This window comes from Nycticebus coucang, chromosome 5 (genome assembly GCF_027406575.1).
Source record: "Nycticebus coucang isolate mNycCou1 chromosome 5, mNycCou1.pri, whole genome shotgun sequence".
Taxonomy (NCBI): domain Eukaryota; kingdom Metazoa; phylum Chordata; class Mammalia; order Primates; family Lorisidae; genus Nycticebus; species Nycticebus coucang.
In genome coordinates, this window is record NC_069784.1 from 524,160 (window position 1) to 543,371 (window position 19,212).

The following is a 19,212-nucleotide window of genomic DNA, read 5'->3' on the forward strand; positions in this document are numbered from 1 at the left end:
CCAAAGTGCTAGGATTATAGGGTGAGCCACCCTGCCTGGCTGAGTTTCATTTTTGATATATATCCTCTATTTGATGAAATATCCTTGAACCCAAACATTAATTTGTGAGTTTTTTAAGAGCCAGAAAAAAATTTAAATATGTCTATAATGTATATCTAGTATATATATGTTGATCTGGTCTAAAAATCAATGGTGACAACTATGACATTCACAAGAATGGTCAATTTACATTTCGTATGCCTTGTTATAAAGATTAGACATGTATTACTCTAATGTTTCTATCAAAATTATTCACTCATGGGACATGTCTCCGTTTTCTGTTGTTTCAAATGAATGAGACAATATCATATACTATGTACATTTTCCCCTGGGGAAAATATAGATATACATTAGCAATCTAAATTTTTTTTAGTGTTTTATTTGCAAATATCCTGAGTTAATGAGTTTTACACTCAGTTTATAATAAAATGGCCTAAGTAAAAGAAGCATATTGATTTTGCCTTTAGCCTCCGCAAGTAAAACTGCTCTTCAGAAGACTGGAATTGCAAACTCCATTCTGGACGCAATCTCTCAGGGAAGTGAATCACAGCACTTGCTGGAAAAGTGCATTGCCTACTGCCCACCTTTCAGAGATTATGCACAGGTAAATGATTGTTGGGTTCTCCGATATGTAGGAAAGTCAGTTCAACTATGTCTTGAGTCACTGACTAGGAAACTGTATTTCCTGTGATATTGCCTTAGAAAGTGAAAGTTTTTTTTGTTTGTTTGTTTGTTTTTATTAAATCATACCTGTGGACATTGATATGATGAGAAAGTGAAGTTGCACTGACCTGTACAGTATTTCCTGCTCACCATTTGAAATTTTGGAATGTGTTTAAGGGATCGTTTGGTATCCTTTTACACTAGATGTTTACACTAGTTGTTGGCAGATTGCAGCCTGCAGAGCAGATTCAGCCCACCACAGCATAGCCATGTTCATTCATTCACATGTTACCACTCTATCCCTGGGGCTGTCATCCTACAAGACAAGAGTTGAGTAGTCTCAACAGAGACTATGTGGCCTACAAGATTAAGTATTTTACTATCTGGCTTTTAATAGAAAAACTCTGCTAACCTCTGGTTTACTTCATGTAGACCTGAGAGACCCAAGGGAAGTTCCTGACCACTGCTTATAGGTGCAGAAAGGTGGTGATATTTACAGGCACCACTGCGCTGACTTTTAAACCAGTCGGCTGGTGAATAACATGAAAGTATTATCTCGAGAAGATATACTATGTTAGTTTTGGGCAAAATTTATTCTTCAACTTATTCTTAGTGGCTTAAGCTGCAAGTGTATGTCATGTTAGCACTCTGTAACATAGAAAACCACTGTGAATTCACTTAGAATAATTGATGCCTAATTATGCTTTTATGATAGGGTCTTAGAGGCACAGGTCAAATTCTTCAAAATGGTGCAGCTGGATATTAGTGAAATGTATAATAAAGTCTCTTATGTACCTGAGACAAGACGGAAAAATATGGGTTAGAAGATGATGTAACGAGGTGATGGCATTCCTGTATTTAAGGAACAGGAATCATGAATTGATACGTCCCGGAAGGTCTTCTCTTATGTTGTTTTATGAGACTTCTTTGTTTTGTCTATCAGTTAACATTTTAAATAATAACTTAGACAAGGACAGGAGTTATATCCTGATTATCTTTATAGCTGACAAAGGCCAAGGAATTTATTGGAGATATGTAAAATTATTTATGAATAATTAATAATTGTGAATATTAGAAACAACCTAAATTTCTAATAATTCATAAGACCAAGTAAACAACTTATGTCATATGTATACTAGTCAATAAAATGCAAATATTAAAAATCATGTAAAACAATGTAAACAAATGGTAAAGTTTTCATAACCTATTCTTTTATAGAATGTATAATTCCAATATTTTTGTTTTTCTTACAAGGAAGATAATTTACTTTTATAAACAGGAGAAGCACAATAAATTCTTGAAACTTTAGTTAAATGTATGATTTAAGCTTTAAAAACTAATTTTTGTCCTGACCTTTGAAATTAGTCTCCTTTTACTTGGCAGTTTTGCTTATTAGGTTACTGTGCTTTCTTGTATATTCTTCATATCCATAGAAAGACTCATTCACACCTTGACAAAGTCAATGATGAGGAAAACCTTTGGCCATTGGTCCTTCTGCCTCTGCCCTCGTTTCCCAGAGACAGGTGGAGGAGCAGACCCTGCCTGTGTCCTGTGTCCCTGGGGACAGTCCCTGCTCCTGCCTCACACTTGTTCCAAAAGTGAGATTTGTTCTTGTCCTCTTGTGCTCTTTTACCATATACAATAAATTTGATGTTACTAATAGAACAGAGTAACTGGGAAAAAATGGTCATCTGTTAGGAATTCCTTCCACTGTCCCACTTCTGGAATGCAGAAAGAGATCTAAAGAAGCAAAACCAACAGTTTCTGTTTTCTTTTTGACACTTGCTGTGTGGTTTGCAGCATGAGCATTTGGCATTTCTAACAACTCTATGAGATTTAAATTACTACCTCAGTCATACAAGAGAAAAAGCATAATTAGGAAAGTAATCTTTCCCAGTTTACACACAATCAGTAAATGATCTCTTGACCCAAAGCCCACACGATCTTCATTATCCATGGGGAAGTTTCTCAGATGTTTCAGAGAAACTGCGCCTGGATTGGGGAGAGGGACGTGCCAAGGCATTGATGGGGGAAATACTCTTTACTCAGTAAAACTGTCACATTTAAAGCTCCTCACTGACATTTCCGATACTGACAAAGCTGCTTATATCACACTATCTCCCTGCAGGTAACCATCATTAAAACTAGACTAAATATGAAAGAGAAGCAACTGTCTAAAAGCATAGGGGATGACCAACAGCAGAAACTGAAGGGGGATTGACCTGGGAGATGGGGAAACCTCCCTGGTGAGATGGGTGTTTCTGGGGCTTTTTGCCTAACGTCACTCTCCAGTCCTTACAGAAAGCTGTGGGTTTTACGTGCTTGAGGAGTCAGAGGATTGAACTGAGGACTGTCAGTAAGATTGTAAAGACGGGTGCTTCATAGGAAGGAGCCTGAAAATCTACATGGCGCAAATGAACTGTGTTTATGTGAGGAGCGATGAGTCTCCAGCACAGACGAGAGAGTTTGGAGATGGAGCAGCAAAGTTAACTCCTTCCAGAGCAAAGATCAGCACCCTTCAGAGGAAGATAATAGATCCTCAGCAAATGAAAATTGCTAGATGCTCGAAGAAGCAAGAAGTGTGACTCACAATTAATAGAAAAGTGAATTAGTAAAAACTGGCCCAAAGGTGACCCAGATACTGGTCTTAGTGGACAACAACCACAAAGCAGCTACTATAAACAAGTCCAGGAGTAAAAGAACGCAGAGTCGTAAGGAATAGGTAAGAGATCTCAGCCAAGAAGTGCAAATTATGAAAAATAACTGAACAATTCTAGAACCAGAAGCCATAATATCTGAAATAAAAAACGCACTGAATGAGCATAGCAGAAGATTGAAGAAAGCAAGGGAAAAAAGTTCAATAAAGACAAAAAGAATTCAATCTGAAGAATAGAGGGGTAAAAAAGATTTTTTTTTAAGTCAGTGAACAGATTTCCAGAGATCTCAGGAAAATATCAAGCAGTCTAAAATACATGTAAGTGGAATCCTAGGAGAAGGGGAGAGACATAATAAGGGTATGAAAATTTTGAGAAAATAATAGCAGAAAAATTTCCAAATTGGCTTCAAAAAACTTATAGCTCTAATACGTGCAATAGCCTTCCTGCAAATCAGAATAAATAAAAGGAAAATTTTATCTAGGCACATTATAATTGATATTCTGAAAACTATAGTTAGATAATCTTGAAAGCAACCAACTAAAAACATCATCTTACGAGAGCTTTCTCATCCTTGGCACTATCCCCATTGGGGCTGAGCAGTTCTCTCAAGGAGGCTGTTCTGTGCCTTGTAGAGTATTTAGCCACATTTCTGTTCTGATGCTGGTAGTTTCTTCCAATTAAGAACCACTTAAGACGTTGATACATATGTGAGTAAATTTTAAAAGACTATATATTTTCTCTTAATTCATTTACAAGCTCCAGTTGTAACATTGTGAGGTTTATAATGTATGTAGACACAGGTGCTAACAGCAGAGTGGCAGTGAATCTGAGAAGATGTAAATTATGCAGCGCTTTTTGTGATCCATGTGCAACATTAAAGTTATACAAAGCACATTCTGAAACGTGAGTAGTGTAATTACAGGGAAATTCTGAAAACATTTAATTAAGCAAAAAGAGAGGTGTGAAAAGGAGAAAACAAATATCTAAGAGATAAACCTAAATTGAATGATAATAATCACATTAAATGAAAACACTACACACTTTGTTTTTAACAGATTTTCAACAAGGCAAGAATATACAATTTACCATTTATATTCAGCATTTTACTAGAGATTAGTCAGTGCAGTATGGTTCTTAAAAAGTATGAAGTTGGGGCTCGGCGCCTGTGGCTCAAGTGGCCAAGGTGTCAGCCACATACACCTGAGCCGAGGGGTTCAAATCCAGCCTTGGTCTGCCAAACAACAATGACGGCTGCGACCAAAAAAAAAAATAGCCAGGCATTATGGCAGGTGACTATAGTCTCAGCTACTTGGGAGGCGGAGGCAGGAGAATCACTTGAGCCCAGGAGTTAGAGGTTTCTGTGAGCTGTGACGCTACAGCACTCTACCCCGGGTGACAGCTTAAAAAAAAGAATGAAGTTGGAAGGGAAGAGTAAAAATGCCTCTCTTTGCATGATTGTTTATATGAAATATTATTTACATGAAAAATTATTAATAACATAAAAAGTAACCCATAAAACTAATAAGTGAACTTTGCAAGGTCACAAGGTAGAAGGACAGTATACAAAAAAATCAATTGTAAGTTTTAAAAACTTTCCATTTATGAGAGCACCCAACATGCGATATATAGTGATAAATCAAGAAAAGATTTGTACAGATTCTATAGTGAAACTATAAAACACTGACAGAAATTAAGGAAGATGCTTGGCTCAGAAGACTCAATGCTGGTAAGATGTCAGTTCTCCCCAAGTTGATTTGTGGTTTTATTGTAGTCCCAACCAATTTCTCAGTGGCCTTTCTCTTAAATCAGTGGTTCTTAACCTTCCTAATGCTGTAGCCCTTTAATACAGTTCCTGTGGGTCGCAACCTACAGGAACCTACAGGTTGAGAACCACTGTCTTAAATAGAAATAGACTATTGACACTTAACATCCACACTGGAATGTAAAGGACCCGTAATACCCCAAACACTCGTATCTGAATAAAGTTGGAGGACTTTCTGGGATGACTTAAGGGTTAACCATGAAGTCTCAGTAATCAGGACGGTGTGGCCTTGGCATAATGATAGGCAGTTAGATCAGCATGAGAGAAGAGCACAGAAATAGACTTATATTTAAATCATAAATTGATTTTTGCCAAAGATCCCAGAACAGTTTAATAGGGAGAGATTATAAATGTTAAAACAACTAGTTTTTTATACTAGAAAACATGACTGGAAAACCCTGACTGTTGCCTTCTACTGTGCTGTAAAAATAATTTGCTATGTGTCATAGGCCTAGATGTGCGATCTGAGCCATAGAGACCATAATCAGAAACGGCATGTTTCCTCTTCATGAAGGCATTGGTAAAACTGGCAGAAATGATCACAGCCTTTACAGAGCACTGGAAATGAACCAAAGGCTCCCATAAACCTCAAAGCGTTTATTTAAGAAAAGTCCCTGAATCTCGGTAAGAACAGCAAGTTTTAACCTGCCCTCTTCCTATTTTCCTATCTCCGTTAACAATAACCCATAACCACAGTGGAAACCAGCAATGTGACAGCCCACACAGAGTGGGCAGGGAGGTTTGGAATTCCTACAAAGTGTCATCCCAGAGAACTGGCACTGTGTGACCTGTTTGCTGGCTCCTTGGAAAACCTACTTGCAAGGCTGTCTTTATTTGATCGGACTTAGACCATGCCCAGAACAGAAGGCCTTTTCCTCAGGCAAGGTTTTGAAAACATTTAGAGGACATTGTTTAACCTTGTGGCTGCCTAAGGTGGTGGATAACATTTGGGGCAGAGAACAGGCTAACCAAACAGCTTTAAAGGAAAAGCTGTGGAATTAGATGATCTCGGGGTCTTCAAAAGGCTCCAGGGTATTTCTGGGAATCTACACATGTGCAGGGCTATGCTTATGCTTGGGAAAGACCTGAGAAGGCCCCAAGTTCTTACTTCTGGCTGCCTTGAGGTTCTACGCGAGACACGAAGGCTAAGGCAGAGCTTTCAGCTGTGTGGCTGAGTGTTGAAGGCCCACTACACACATGGCCCTTCTGCAAAGTCTAGGAGACTGCCTGGTTTCAGCTGTTTAAGGAGGTTTCTGTCCAGTCATTAGCTGGTCACTAAGCCAACAGGGTAGAATCTTCAGTGACTGTACAAAAAATATGGACTTTATGTCATCAGAAAAGTTGCTAAACAAATAGCAGTAGAAACAAATCCTGAAGAAGGGGTGGCATTTCTAGAGTTGCCACATTGCATTATTTCAAATGGCCATTTTTCAACAAAAAAACATTATGAGGTGTGCAAGGAAGAAATTACAGACTATACTCAAAAGAAAAAAGCAATTAACAGAAACTGTCCCCAAGGAGCCTAAAAAGATTTAAAATACGTTCAAAGAATTAAAGTAAATCATGTCAAAGGAACTAAAAAGTATGAGAACAATGTCTTACCAAATAGTATCAAAAAAGAGATAGAAATTATAAAAAAGAACCAAAAAGAAATTTAGGATTTAAAAGTATGACAACTAAAATTAAAAATTTACTAGGGAATAGCTGTGAATTTGGATAGGCAGAAGAATCAACCAACTTGGAATACAATCGAAAATATCCAATATGAGGAACAGAAAGAAAAGGAATGAAGAAAAACAAACCATGGTAAATGCAGGTGAGAGTGTGCAGAAACATGAAGAAAAACAAACCATGGTAAATGCAGGTGAGAGTGTGCAGAAACCGGACTCTTCATCACCTGGGTAGTGGAGTGGGATATAAATGGTGGGAAACAATGTGACATTCGATCAAGATGTTCAGTACAGATGTAAGAATTTGACTCCTGAGTATATGCAAGACCGCTGAAATTGAAAGCATATGTCTATATACAAATTGTACTTAAGTACACAGCATTAGTCATAATAGCCCAAAGGAAAACAACTCAAATGTTCATCAGCTAATGAATGAATAAACAAAATTTGGTATATCCATTCAGTGGAAATATTATTCAGTCATAAAAAGGAATGCAGTACTGATCCATGCTACAACTTGGATGAATCTTGAAAACATTACCTAAGTGAAATAAACCAGAACAAACGTCACAGAGTGGGCAGCACCTGTGGCTCAAAGGAGTAGGGCGCCAGCCCCATATGCCAGAGGTGGTGGGTTCAAACTCAGCCCTGGCCAAAAACTGTAAACGTCACAGAGTGATTGCGGTACTAGGTCTGACAAGTGCCTTTGTGAACCTGCCACTGGCGGCCCTGTACAAACAACTCCCTAAAGTTTCATGACCTTGCTATATCGGCGTCTCATATCTGTAGTTCCTGTTGACGGGTGGTGGTGTCTTGCTGAGTGGTGTTCAATATTTTTGCATGTTTTTATGTGCTGTACGTAGACAGCTCTGATAGCCATTCAAGAGAAAGAGTTCCAAAATTGCTCTGAAGGATGAACTAGCTGCTGGAGTTGGTGCAAAGCTTCCCAAGGAGTGGGGGCGGGGGGGGGCTTCAAAGGGGATCATAGTGATATTCAGCAATGAGGTGTGTGGCACTTTTCCTAGCATGAGTTCGTGAACTTAATTGTCACACCTTGTCTGACTCTAATATGAAATGTCTACAATAGGCAGATCTGAGGGAAAGTAAGTAAATAATGGTTACTAGGGACTGAAGGAAGGGGACTTGGAGAATCCACTGTAATCAGAAACAGTGTTTCTTTTTAGAGTGATGAAAATACTCTGAAATTTGGTTGTGGTGATAATTGTACAACCTTTTAGATATCAACAAATACTAGACTCTAATTTTTTTTTAAAACAAGGCTTTCCTGTACTAAATAGAGAGCAGCATTTTCATTAAGTGTTTTAGAGATCCTAAAAGTAATTATAAATAAGTTAAATCAATTGTTCGAGATTCCCATATAATTAGAAATCAATTTTCATGGACCACCCCTGCCATTTCTCTAATTATGATAATTAACTGGCATTACCAGTGAGCTGAAGTTATTAATTTTCCCCAAAACTACATGTCTTAAATGTTTGAACTGTGATGGAGAAAGCTCAGGTCAGACACGCAGCTTCGTTAAATCTGCAGCGCACGTTCTTGGTCTTGACAGCGGCGTGGCCACCTGCACGGCGCTGCTGGCGCGCATGCGCGGGAGGAGTCTGCGGGGTCCGACGCGGAGACCCGCAGTTGCATCAGGTGGTCGAGAAGCCGCCTTCAAGCTCACGGCTGAAGGCTGAAGCTACTTATTAAAGACGTGACTCTAACATCTAATTATAACCCATCAACAAGAAAACACTGGGCCAGAGTTGAAGCAGATTTTCCGTTTGACGGAATCATTGGTCTCAGTCACGTAGGGAACGTTCACTTGGAACCGTGACTCCGCCTCCGTCTGGCGCTTGTCGCGCCTGTCGCCGTGGCCACCGCCGGGTGCTGGGTCCCTCTTGCGGGAGGCGCGCCCACGCCCGAGTGGCCCGGATGAGGCTGTCGCGGGAGAAGGGAACCAGGTGGAGGACGCCGCCCCCGCCGAGCCCGCCGCCGCCACCTGGTGGCCGCACGGCGCAGCCCAGACACGTCCCCGACGGAAGCTTTGTGACCGCGACAGGCCAGCAAAGGAGACAGGCTGGTCGCCGTCACAGCTGCTGCAGCCTCAAACTCTGCGCAGAGTGACCCTCTGTCCTCAGCCTCCCGAGGGCTTAAACCCTGAGCCTACTTTAGATGACAATTATGGGAGCACAGCTTGGCTGTGTAAATGCTAGATAGTAACTGAGAAAGCACTTTTAAGAAGTGTTTTTGGCTAGAAACTGGAAAACAAGCTGTTGAAATTTATTTTAAATGACCTTATGTTAACCAAATGTATCATTTATATGTTCAAAAAAATAAACAGAAAAGGCCGGGTGCTGTGGCTCATGCCTGTAATCCCAGCACTTGGGAGGCCGAGGCACGTGGATTCCCTGAGCTCACAGGTTCCAGACCAGCCTGAGACCCCGTCTTTAAAAAAAATGTCTGGGCGTTGTGGTAGGCACCTACAGTCTCAGCTACTCGGGAAGGATCGCTTAAGCACAAGAGTTTGAGGTTTCTGTGAGCTGTGACACCGTGGCACTGTACCAAGGGCGATAAAGAGAGACTCTAAAAAAAAAAAAAAAATATATATATATATATAAAATCTCAACAATAGGGTAGTATGTAGTATAAATAAATCTGAAGACAACTTTGGTTTGCTACTCTGACGTGTTAGTCTAATTTGTCAAAGAGTTTTAATGTTGCTTTAAAATTTTTAAGCGTTATTAAACATGTTTAAGTCGAGGATACTGACCACTGAAACTGGTGAGGGGATGGGTTTTCACTGACTTACTTCTTTAGCACAGTACAAGGCCTGGTAGGGGATGAATCATTAAATCCAAAGTAGGACTGAATTCCTCATAGGAGGAAAGGGAGTGGCTGGGAGGCAAAAATGAATGTGGAAACTAGAAACACGTATATGGGAAGGAGCATTTTATTATATTGTTAAGGACCTGAATGAAGCATGTTTTTAAACATTTAACAATGGAGGAAAGAAAAATTCTATTTTAAAGTAAAAATTTAGAAATATTTCATGCAGAACAGGTAAAATGAATTCATGTTTCTGTAGGCATGAAATCCAAAGCTGGGCTTGAGACAGTGAGGAAGGCATGTGAGATTTGACTCCGAACTCAGAAGAACTAGCACAGGTCTTCATTTTCAGGTCTCTGCCAGCCCAACACCACAGAAGAGTCAGCACTTACACGGGGAGAGGGGCTGAAGGTAAAGGTGAGACTGAAGAGTCTTAAGTAGAGGCAGAATTTTCTGAAAACTATTGATTTTTTATTTAGAGGGCCATTTGCTAACTGCTTACATTCTTTCCAGAGGAGCAATAATGATAAAGATGTATCTTTCATTGGACTGGTGGCAGATGAGCCTAGTGGAATTGTCAACATTAACACGCCTCCAAGGGATCTTCTGACAGTCAAGATTCCCCTTTCCCAAATTCCTAAAAGAGCTTATAAAACTAGCCTCCAGTTCGATTTACATGAGCTTAGAAATTGAGCTTAAGATGACACTGAAAGTATTAAACTTTGACAGTCAAAAATGAAATTGTGACATTGTCTTTCTCCATTCACTTGGAAATCAATGGATAAAAGAAGGTCTACATTTACATGAAGATGAAAAGATTTGCTGTAATACAAGAAAAAAGCAAGAGTATAACAGCAACTACAAGTCACAGGACCCGTCTCATAGTGAATGTGTGTGGATGATGGGTTAGTGGCAGCAGTTACCCGGGCCAGTTAATTTTAAATTCTAGCAAAAAAGAGTGAGGGCCTGCAAAGCAGAAGGCACGATGATCTGCTTTACCAGGCACTGGTGGGTTACAGGTCCAGCTCTTCCACGTTGATGTGTGGGAACCACAGGATGTGGCTGAGGAACTGAGAGGGTACATTCTGAAAATAGTTTTTTGAAAAGTATGCATTTCTTCATCTAGTATTTACTGAATACAAACTCTATGGTAGGCACTGTTCCAAGCACTGGGGATATGGTAGTGAACAAAACAGGCAAACATTCTTACAATAAGGGAACTTACATTAAGGAAGTAGTTAGGGAAAAACAGAAAAAAAAAAAAAAAACGCAAAATGAGTAGTGATAATTGCAGAGACAATAGAGTGCAGGCTACAGTGTCTGGGAACGTTTTGCCGTTTAAATACATGGTCCAGGAAGGGCTCACTATGAAATTGGTCCTTGGGTGCCACCTGGATGTGTAACTACATTCCAAGGAGGGGGAGCGGCCAGTGCAAAGTCTCTGAGGCAGAAACTCAACTGTGTGTTAGAGAGCAGCAAGGCACCTGTGAGCAGAAGAGGAGGGAGGGAGGGAGGAGAGTCACCGTGCAGGGGGCGGGGAGGGCAGGTGTGGCACCGACAGTTCAGGGCCATTGAGACTCTTCTGAGGACTTTGGCTGCGGGAGTATCTTGAGTAAGGGGACAATTAACAGGCCAGCTCTGGCTGCATGTTAAACAATGGTGTGGAATGCACCCCGGGCAGTTAGGAGGCTGCTGTGGTATTATGATCCAAGTAAAAATGGCTTCGGTGTGGACGAGACAGAGCAAGTGGGGAGAAGTGGCTGGATTGGAGACATTTTTGGATGGTAGAGTCAACAGGATACACTGAGGGAAAGAGAAGGGACAAGGCCCTAGAAAAATTGAGTTGTTGAGATGGGGCACACTTTAGTTCAGTTTAGGACATAAATTCAAGCTGCCTCAGCAGGCCTGTTTCTCTGTCCCTTCGTGAGACCAGTCTGGAGGTCGCGGAAGCTGCTGTAATTGTGAGTGGCATGAGCTTGGATGAGGTCCCCAAGGAAGTGAGGGCAAATAAAGAGACTGGGTCAGTACTGTGGGTCTCAAGATTACTCTTCTGATTTTGTTTTTTGGCAAAAGAGGGAGGGATACGTGGGTGCAGTTGAAGGAGGGGGAAGGTTGGAACAGTAAGCCCCCTAGGAGAGGGGAGCGGCATGCCAGGGCAGGGTTGTGGCGGGGTGCTGGCAGCAGGGGCACAGGGCCCCCCTGAAGCTGTGGTTATGCAGATCAGGACAGATAGAACTGGATTGCAGTTCTACACTGGGTGGAAACTATTCACAGGGTGCTATCAGCTCATCCTAAGGAAGACTTTGTTAACGAGTAATAATGCTAAAGTGGCTGTCTTGTGGATTTGATTTCCACCTCAGTATTAAACATGCACAGCTAGAATACTATAGTTTCTTTTTGTTTGGTCTTCACAGCATAAATGCTCATTGAAATTGTTTTCTCAGATTTTCTAAGCATTCACTTTGTTCTGTCCCACCTACATGTTCCATGCAAAATTTGAAACCAAATTCTAAGTTATGTATGATCCGTGTGTTTGCTTACGTGCATGTGCTGTGCGCAGACAAGGCCGGGAGCATCCTGGTGAGACCTCCTAGCGATTCCTGTCTCCTTTGCCCACTTTATCTGTCCACATTCCAGTGTCAGGCGTCTCCCTCCTACATCCTGGGGAACCCCGGCACCAGCCTCGCGCCTGTGGCAGACACAAAGTAAAAGGGGGAATATTTGCTTGCTTTGTGCTCTTTCCCTCTTCTGTGGCTTTCCTGCAGGTTATCATAGATATGAATTTATTTTCTATCCATAAGCAAACACTGAGCTTTGTTTTCAACATCTTAGTCTTCATCTTAGTACAATCAGTAATTGTACTAAAAGTTAGCTACTATTGACAGTGCACATCAGAAGAACCATCCTTCTCCCTGCAGCACGTGGGCCGTGATGACCCATTTCTGTCTCCTGCTCCCATGGGGCCCCCTGCACTGCTGGCCTCCCGGGTCTCCCCTGTCCCTGAGAGCACTGCAGCTCTACTGACAAGTCCTTTGAGTGAAGGAATCCAGCAGATTTTCTACATGGCTTCTAAGAATAGAGAAGGAAGGAAGGAATGAGGGGGTGGGGTCCAGGCTGCCGCTGTGCTTTGCAGGACATGAACAACAGACCGTGACCCCGCAGGACCCTGGGAAGGGGAGTGAGGAGAGAATGGGGCTTCGGGTGCCAGAGTGGGGTACTGGCTTCTCCCCTCTTATCTTTGGAAAGCCTCATTTGTGGGACAGACTTATGGTGCATAGGAGGAAGAAAGCTTGTAAGAAAAAGAGCTTTCAGTGCCTGAAGTGAGGGCCTGACAGTCGGTCACTGGGGCCCAGGATGCAGGAAGGTCACAGGGGTGTCCAACCTTTTTTTTCCTTCACTGCACATTGAAAAATAAAGAGCTATCTTGGGCCACACATTAAATACACAAACACTAACTACAGTTGACTAGCAAAAAGAAAAAAAAAAGGTCTGTGCATACTTTTCATGATACCTGACACTATAGATAAGCAGGAAAAATACTCACAAAATCAGCATGTGGCCTATAGGCCGCTGCCGCCTGACACCCCTGTGACTGTTACCTGACCTCACCTTGTTGTCTTTGACACCGCTTGTCAGTTTCACGCCACTCTCCTCTCCTGCTCCTTCTTTAGAAGGCAGACTTCAACATGCAGCTGATTTCTCAGCCACGCATCCTCCAGAGGAATGTTGACAGGTGGCCTCAGTATTCTGATTCAGTGGGGCTTAGCTAGGTGTGATTAGCCGAAGCAACTGTAACATTCTTATTTTTTTTCTCCACCCTTGTTGAGGGTGGAGAGTGAGGGGGCTCAGAGGCTGGTTTCTGTTTTACAGAAGTTCAAAAGGTGATTTTGATATAGAAAATTTAAAATCTGATGAAGTTTTGTGTTTTTGATAGCTTTGATATTTATCCTGCTATTCTATATTTACACCAACTTGAAATAGAGTGGTTTTCTTACAAACATCTTTAATGAAGAAACAATTTTTATTTTTATTTTTTTGAGACAGTGTCTCACTCTATAGCTCTGGGTAGAGGGCTGTGGCATTATCACAGCTCACAGCAACCTCAAACTCCTGGGCTCAAGTAATCCCCCTGCCTCAACCTGCCCAAGAAGCTGAAACTACAGGCACCTGCCACAATGCCCAGCTAATTTTTCTATTTTCAGTACAGACAGGGTCTCATTCTTGCTCAGGCTGGTCTTGAACTCCTGAGCACCAGGGATCTACCAGCCTTGGCCTCCCAGAGTACTGGGATTATAGGTGTGAGCCGCTGTGCCCAGCCAGAGAAACAATTTTTAAAAAATGTTTATGTTAGGGTAAATCTACACCAAACACTTCCTGTGCACACTTGTAACTGTGACTTCAAATATATAAAAAAGCATGCCTTAAATTTTCATATGATTATAGTTGTTACTGGAAAGTTACTGTTTTCCTTTGAAGGTGACACGTTTGCTTTTTCATAGTTGTTACATCTTTATTCTGATTTCTGTGCATCTGCTGGGAAAAGTCGCCTCTCCCAATTTCCCTGAGCAGGGTTCTTGGGGCGAGACTCACCTGTGAGTGGGTCTCGAGGCATCTTCTGCTGGGCATGCTGATCCCAGTGGACACACTATCATTTGCCTGGTTTCCACAGCTGTGACCCACACTTGTGCATTTGCAGGTTCCTCAGTGGCCTAGGCTGGGAGCCTGTGGGGATGGTTGTGTGGCTCCTCCATGGTGGTCTCCCCAGGCTCTCGTGTCAAGGCTGCAGCGTGCACAGGGTGGGTGTCAACTGGGGGCCTGGCTCTCTGTGGCTGGGGCCACGGGGCTGTCAGGCATGCAGTTGCTTGGCTGGGTGGGGGGTGTTTGCTGGGCAAGACTTTGTTGGGTCCTTATTGGAGGAGAAGGGCCACAGGGCAGGCCATGGGTGTGTGTGGTGCGGGTGACATGCACACTCACTGTTGGCGGCCTCAGGGACCTTTCTGGCCCCAGGGAGGCTGTGTTGCAGTTTGGCAAACCCTGCAGGGCAGCTTTACCTTGTGGGGGTGAGGGGGCGTCGGCGCAGCAGCCCAGCTGGCTTCCTTGCTGTGCAGGTTGGAGTCTCAGCTGATCCTGGATCCAGGCGCCACACAGCTGGAGTTGTGGCATCAGCCACCCACGTGGGTTTCACAGAAGGAAGAAGGGGCCTGCTCCACAGGCAGCAGCTGGGCCCAGGGAGGGCGGGTAGAGGGCTGTGTGCATAATGGCACGGCTGTGCAGCTGCAGGGTCCCTGATATCCCTGAGGCTCAGGGCTTGTGACAACTCCGAATCCTCCCATAGTAAGGACAGCAGGTGTTTGTGGTGGCACTAGGGCTGCTGGGGCGCTTCTGCACACCTTTCCCCAGAGGAAACCAAGTTTATTTTAGCTTTTAACATTGGCTATGATTGTACTTTTTTATAGGTGTCATCTTTAAGAAATGAAAAACGAGGATCATCATATCTCATCGCTGCCCCAGAGGGTGGTTCAGTGGGATCTGTGGACCAGCTTTCTCAGGGCACCGGAGCATATTATGTGGAAACCTACTTAAAAAAGAAGCGTGTATACTAATTTTGGCGCTCTCCTTATCACCTGCTAAGGTTCTCTGCAGTATCTCTGCTGCTCATCACTGCCTTAATGACATTCAGAGTAGCCATACCCTTTAAACACGGGTTTATGATTTCCCAGAGGAAACTGCTGTGCAGCAGGAAGGATTGCCAAATAAGAAATAGCAATACAGATATCAATCAGGACATTTCCCATCAGAATTACATGCATCTTCATCAGTGTGTTAATTCACAGTCCATTGGAGAAATCAACAATGTTCCAGTATTTCTTGTTTTATTAATCTGACCAGGAATAATTTTGACACCATCATAAATAAAAGTGTGAAGCAATAAAAGGGAAACAGTCTTGTTTCCTGAGCCTTAGAATGCATTTCTTATAAGCCAATGTGCATTTCATTTACTTTACCTAGGAGCGATCTCATTTACAGATTTTTAGGACTTTTCCTAGAACTAAAGGGTGCAAGTAGCAATTGAGATGAATGCAGTAATTACTCCCACATGGGCCATGCAGTATCAAACACAGTGACAGTGACCACTGACCTCCAAAGTCTACACTACTGCAGATGCTTTAACTTTTTAAGACACTGTACACCACTTATACCTTTGTGAGAGACACATTGTGTTTTCAGAAAAGCAGCTCTGGCATTTTACACAGGGCTGGCAAACTGTGGTCTGGGGCTACAGCTGGTCCAACACCAATTTATGTGCTGCCTGAAAACTGAAAACATTTACATTTTTTAATGGTTTGGAGGAAAAAGTATTTATGACATGAAATCTATATGAAATCCAGCTTCCCATGTCCATACATCTTTACTGGGATGAGGCAAGGCTCATGCATTTGTGTGCTGCTCCTGGCACTCTTGTGCTATAGCAGCAGAACTGAGCAGCTTTGAGAGACCCCATGGCCTGCAAAGCCTAAAATATTTACTGTCTGGCCCTTTAGATAGAGTCTGCTGATACCTGATCTAATAGCACTCATTCCCTATTCCTTTTATTTCACCTAAACAGAGACTTTTAATCTTTGAGACAGCCTTGGAATTGGCAGGAACATGGGTTGGGTGCTTCCTTTCATAGCAGACTAGTGATCTAATTATTAGAATGAGGCTTATTTTGATTATCAAATGTTCCATTTCCATAAAACGGTAAAGCAGTCAATACCAGGCTTTCTGCAGGAGTCTTATAGGATAACAGTATTTGTAACCATTTTGAGCTAATAAGCTATACCTCATCTTCCGAGGCTGAAAAACCTCAGCTATTTAACCCAATTTACTTCTGAAGGAATTTGTCTATTGTGTAAGACTTTTGACATCACCATTTTTTAAAGACTTTGGTATTAATGCATGTGAAACCTTTTGCCATCTAGAAATTTATAAGTTTGTTCATTGGTACAAGACTATAATTGATGAAATGGAATTTGGGGTCTCAATGATCATAGCCTTTTTGAAATCAGACCATTAAATATCTTGTCATTTGGGGGACTTACTTTTGACTATGATATAGAGATCCTGTTTTAATTATGAAGCCTAGAATTGGTACATATGTTGTATGCTTTGCAAATAATTTTACTCAGTCTAATTTATTGCATATACTAGCTTCTGTTGGAAAAAGCAAGGAAGTTTAAGATGATTTCTAAGAATTATACTACCTATAAATGGTTGATCAGAATTAGGCATCACTCACTACACAGCTGATGAACAGCGGCTCCCACCCCTCTTCCTGCTCCCCGTTGCACTTGGCCTCAGTGTTCAGCTGCACCTGCTCCCGTGGACAGAGAGGGTGGGCAGATTCCACGTGAGTGCTGCAGAGCGAAAGAGGAGGCATCTGGATCCTGCACAGGTGGCTCTGCCAACCACACTGGCCTGTGGCCCACTGTCACTGGATGTGACCGAAAAGTACACGTCAAGTAGTATCAGGAATAAAAGCCACTTCCAGTCCCCTCTCCCCAAAAATCTAGACTGTTATTTTTCTATGTAAGTGAATTGAAATGCTTTGAAAATGACATCTTAATATTAAAAGGCATATGCATGTGAAGTCTTTAGTATATTTATTTGTATAAAGAGTAAACAAAGTGCATATAGAGAGGCCACAGGTTTGACACAGAGATCTTGGTGATGTTGGGCTGTTGGACAAATTTAAATGGCAAGTTTATTGTTGCCCTTGACTCAATCCTGAACTCTTTTGGGGCTCAACAGGTGAAAACTAATGATATTGAACAAATACTAGACAGCATGAACAAAGTTTTTTAGGCTCTTGGTCAGAAAGATGTTTATGGTTCACATTGAATCAGAGACTACATATTTTGGATTACACAGCTACCCCCAAGCAAACTGAAAACAGAGTACCCCCAGCAAACTGAACTCCAGAGTACCCCCAGCTGGGTCTTCTTTCAAGTCTTGCACTGTAGGGTGATGGTCAAAGCAGTGATGACCCATGTAGAGGGCGGTGCATACAGGGACAGCACAACGTATGTGGTAGGTATTCTGAGTGCAAAGAGCATTCAGAGCCACTGCTGGGACAGCTCACCCCTGAGTGGCAGAGTTACGAAAGGATGTACATGATTTTCTTAAAAGCGTGTGTGATAGCATCTGAGTTTCGGGAGGCAGCCCTGATGAGAGGTGTGTGGCTTAGGACGGTGCTGGCGCTGGCTTAGTTCTCGAGAGCTAACATGCAGCGGAGAATCTGTCCCAAGACTGCCCACTGTGTGACCAGGTTTCTCAAAAATGGGTACCAGCGGCCACCCAAGGGAACAGGAGCCAAGCCCCTGGAAAAACTACTCAAGATTGAAATCGTACTGTGACAGAAGTCATTTTGGAAAGAAACAACAGTATACTAGCTGGCATCTAATATTTTGAGAATGCATAGCCTATCACTGTGTAGACATGGATATTTGAGGGCAGGTTTGAGAATCTGTTAAGTTCATCAATCTTTACCTATGATTAATGTGCCAAGAAAACATTTTGGGTCAACGGGCAACTAGGAAAAGCAATCACTGTGAGACATCAGTATTCTTCCTGTCTCAGTAAACCCCACCTGGTGTGCAGCTGTGGTGGTGAAAAGCAGATGAAATGGTGGCACGGTCTTTCCAAAAGAAGGAGGGTTTGAGTGCGTTCCAATGTTGGGTCATCACTGTCACTGCGTTACTGGTGCAAACTTACAGAGGAAGTCTTCACACACACTCAGAGCCACAGCATGCTGTACGCACACACTCAATGGTTGACGGAATTTTTGATAGAATATAAACTTTTCATTAAAAAAATTTTTTTTAAATGGCTTGGGCATTTGCTGGGGGAGGAGGACTTGATAAACTGTAGAGCTTAAATGTTATTCATGCTTATTTTAAAAGTGCTTCAAATCCTTCAATAAGGTTCTGAAAGGTTGTCCGATTGGATGGTAGGAATTCCCAGCATTTTCTCATAAGCTGATAAACCTATCAAAAGAAAAACAATAACAATGGTAAGAAAAAAAAGGTTAGATTTGGAGAACCATTTCTTAAAATATAGAAACATCAATAGCAAAAAAATAATTTTGGAAATGTGAACAACTCTTTAATAAGACTAGAGAACAAGAATATTCAAATAATTTAACACGGAAGATATAATACAACTATAATTCATGATAGTATTTTAACATTTGAGAAGCTCATAGGTTGAATAGACCTTTAAGTCCTACCATAAAGCAGTAATAGGGTGAAGTTGAATCTCAAGTTAGACTTGAATTTCCACTGGCTGTTCACGCCTTCACCCACACCATTCATTGTGTGCTGAGTACGTTAAGGAGTTTAGTCTTATAAGCTCAGTTCAAGGTAAGAGTACGGAAAACTGAATAAGTACTATAAATGCTATTGATCAGTGGGTAAACTCACACACAAGTGCACTGTGTGCAGTGTCACGCCCAGGCTGCATCACAGCAGGCTCCTGTGGACTCCGAGGC

The 19,212-nt window shown here is 42.0% G+C and overlaps 2 protein-coding genes across 2 annotated transcripts in view; one reads left to right on the plus strand and one right to left on the minus strand.

The window, feature by feature from the left end:
* Positions 1 to 15,758, plus strand: part of RAVER2 (ribonucleoprotein, PTB binding 2) — a 67,262-nt gene extending 51,504 nt beyond the window's left edge. Inside the window, exons 11-12 of the mRNA XM_053590427.1 lie at positions 507 to 643; positions 15,140 to 15,758. Coding sequence (XP_053446402.1) covers positions 507 to 643; positions 15,140 to 15,286 — 284 coding nt within the window. The 3' untranslated portion in view covers positions 15,287 to 15,758. The remainder of the gene's footprint in view (positions 1 to 506; positions 644 to 15,139) is intronic.
* A 1,553-nt stretch (positions 15,759 to 17,311) lies between these two features.
* Positions 17,312 to 19,212, minus strand: part of JAK1 (Janus kinase 1) — a 117,536-nt gene continuing 115,635 nt past the window's right edge. Inside the window, exon 25 of the mRNA XM_053590426.1 lies at positions 17,312 to 18,709. Within this exon, the coding sequence (XP_053446401.1) occupies positions 18,614 to 18,709 (96 nt within the window). The 3' untranslated portion in view covers positions 17,312 to 18,613. The remainder of the gene's footprint in view (positions 18,710 to 19,212) is intronic.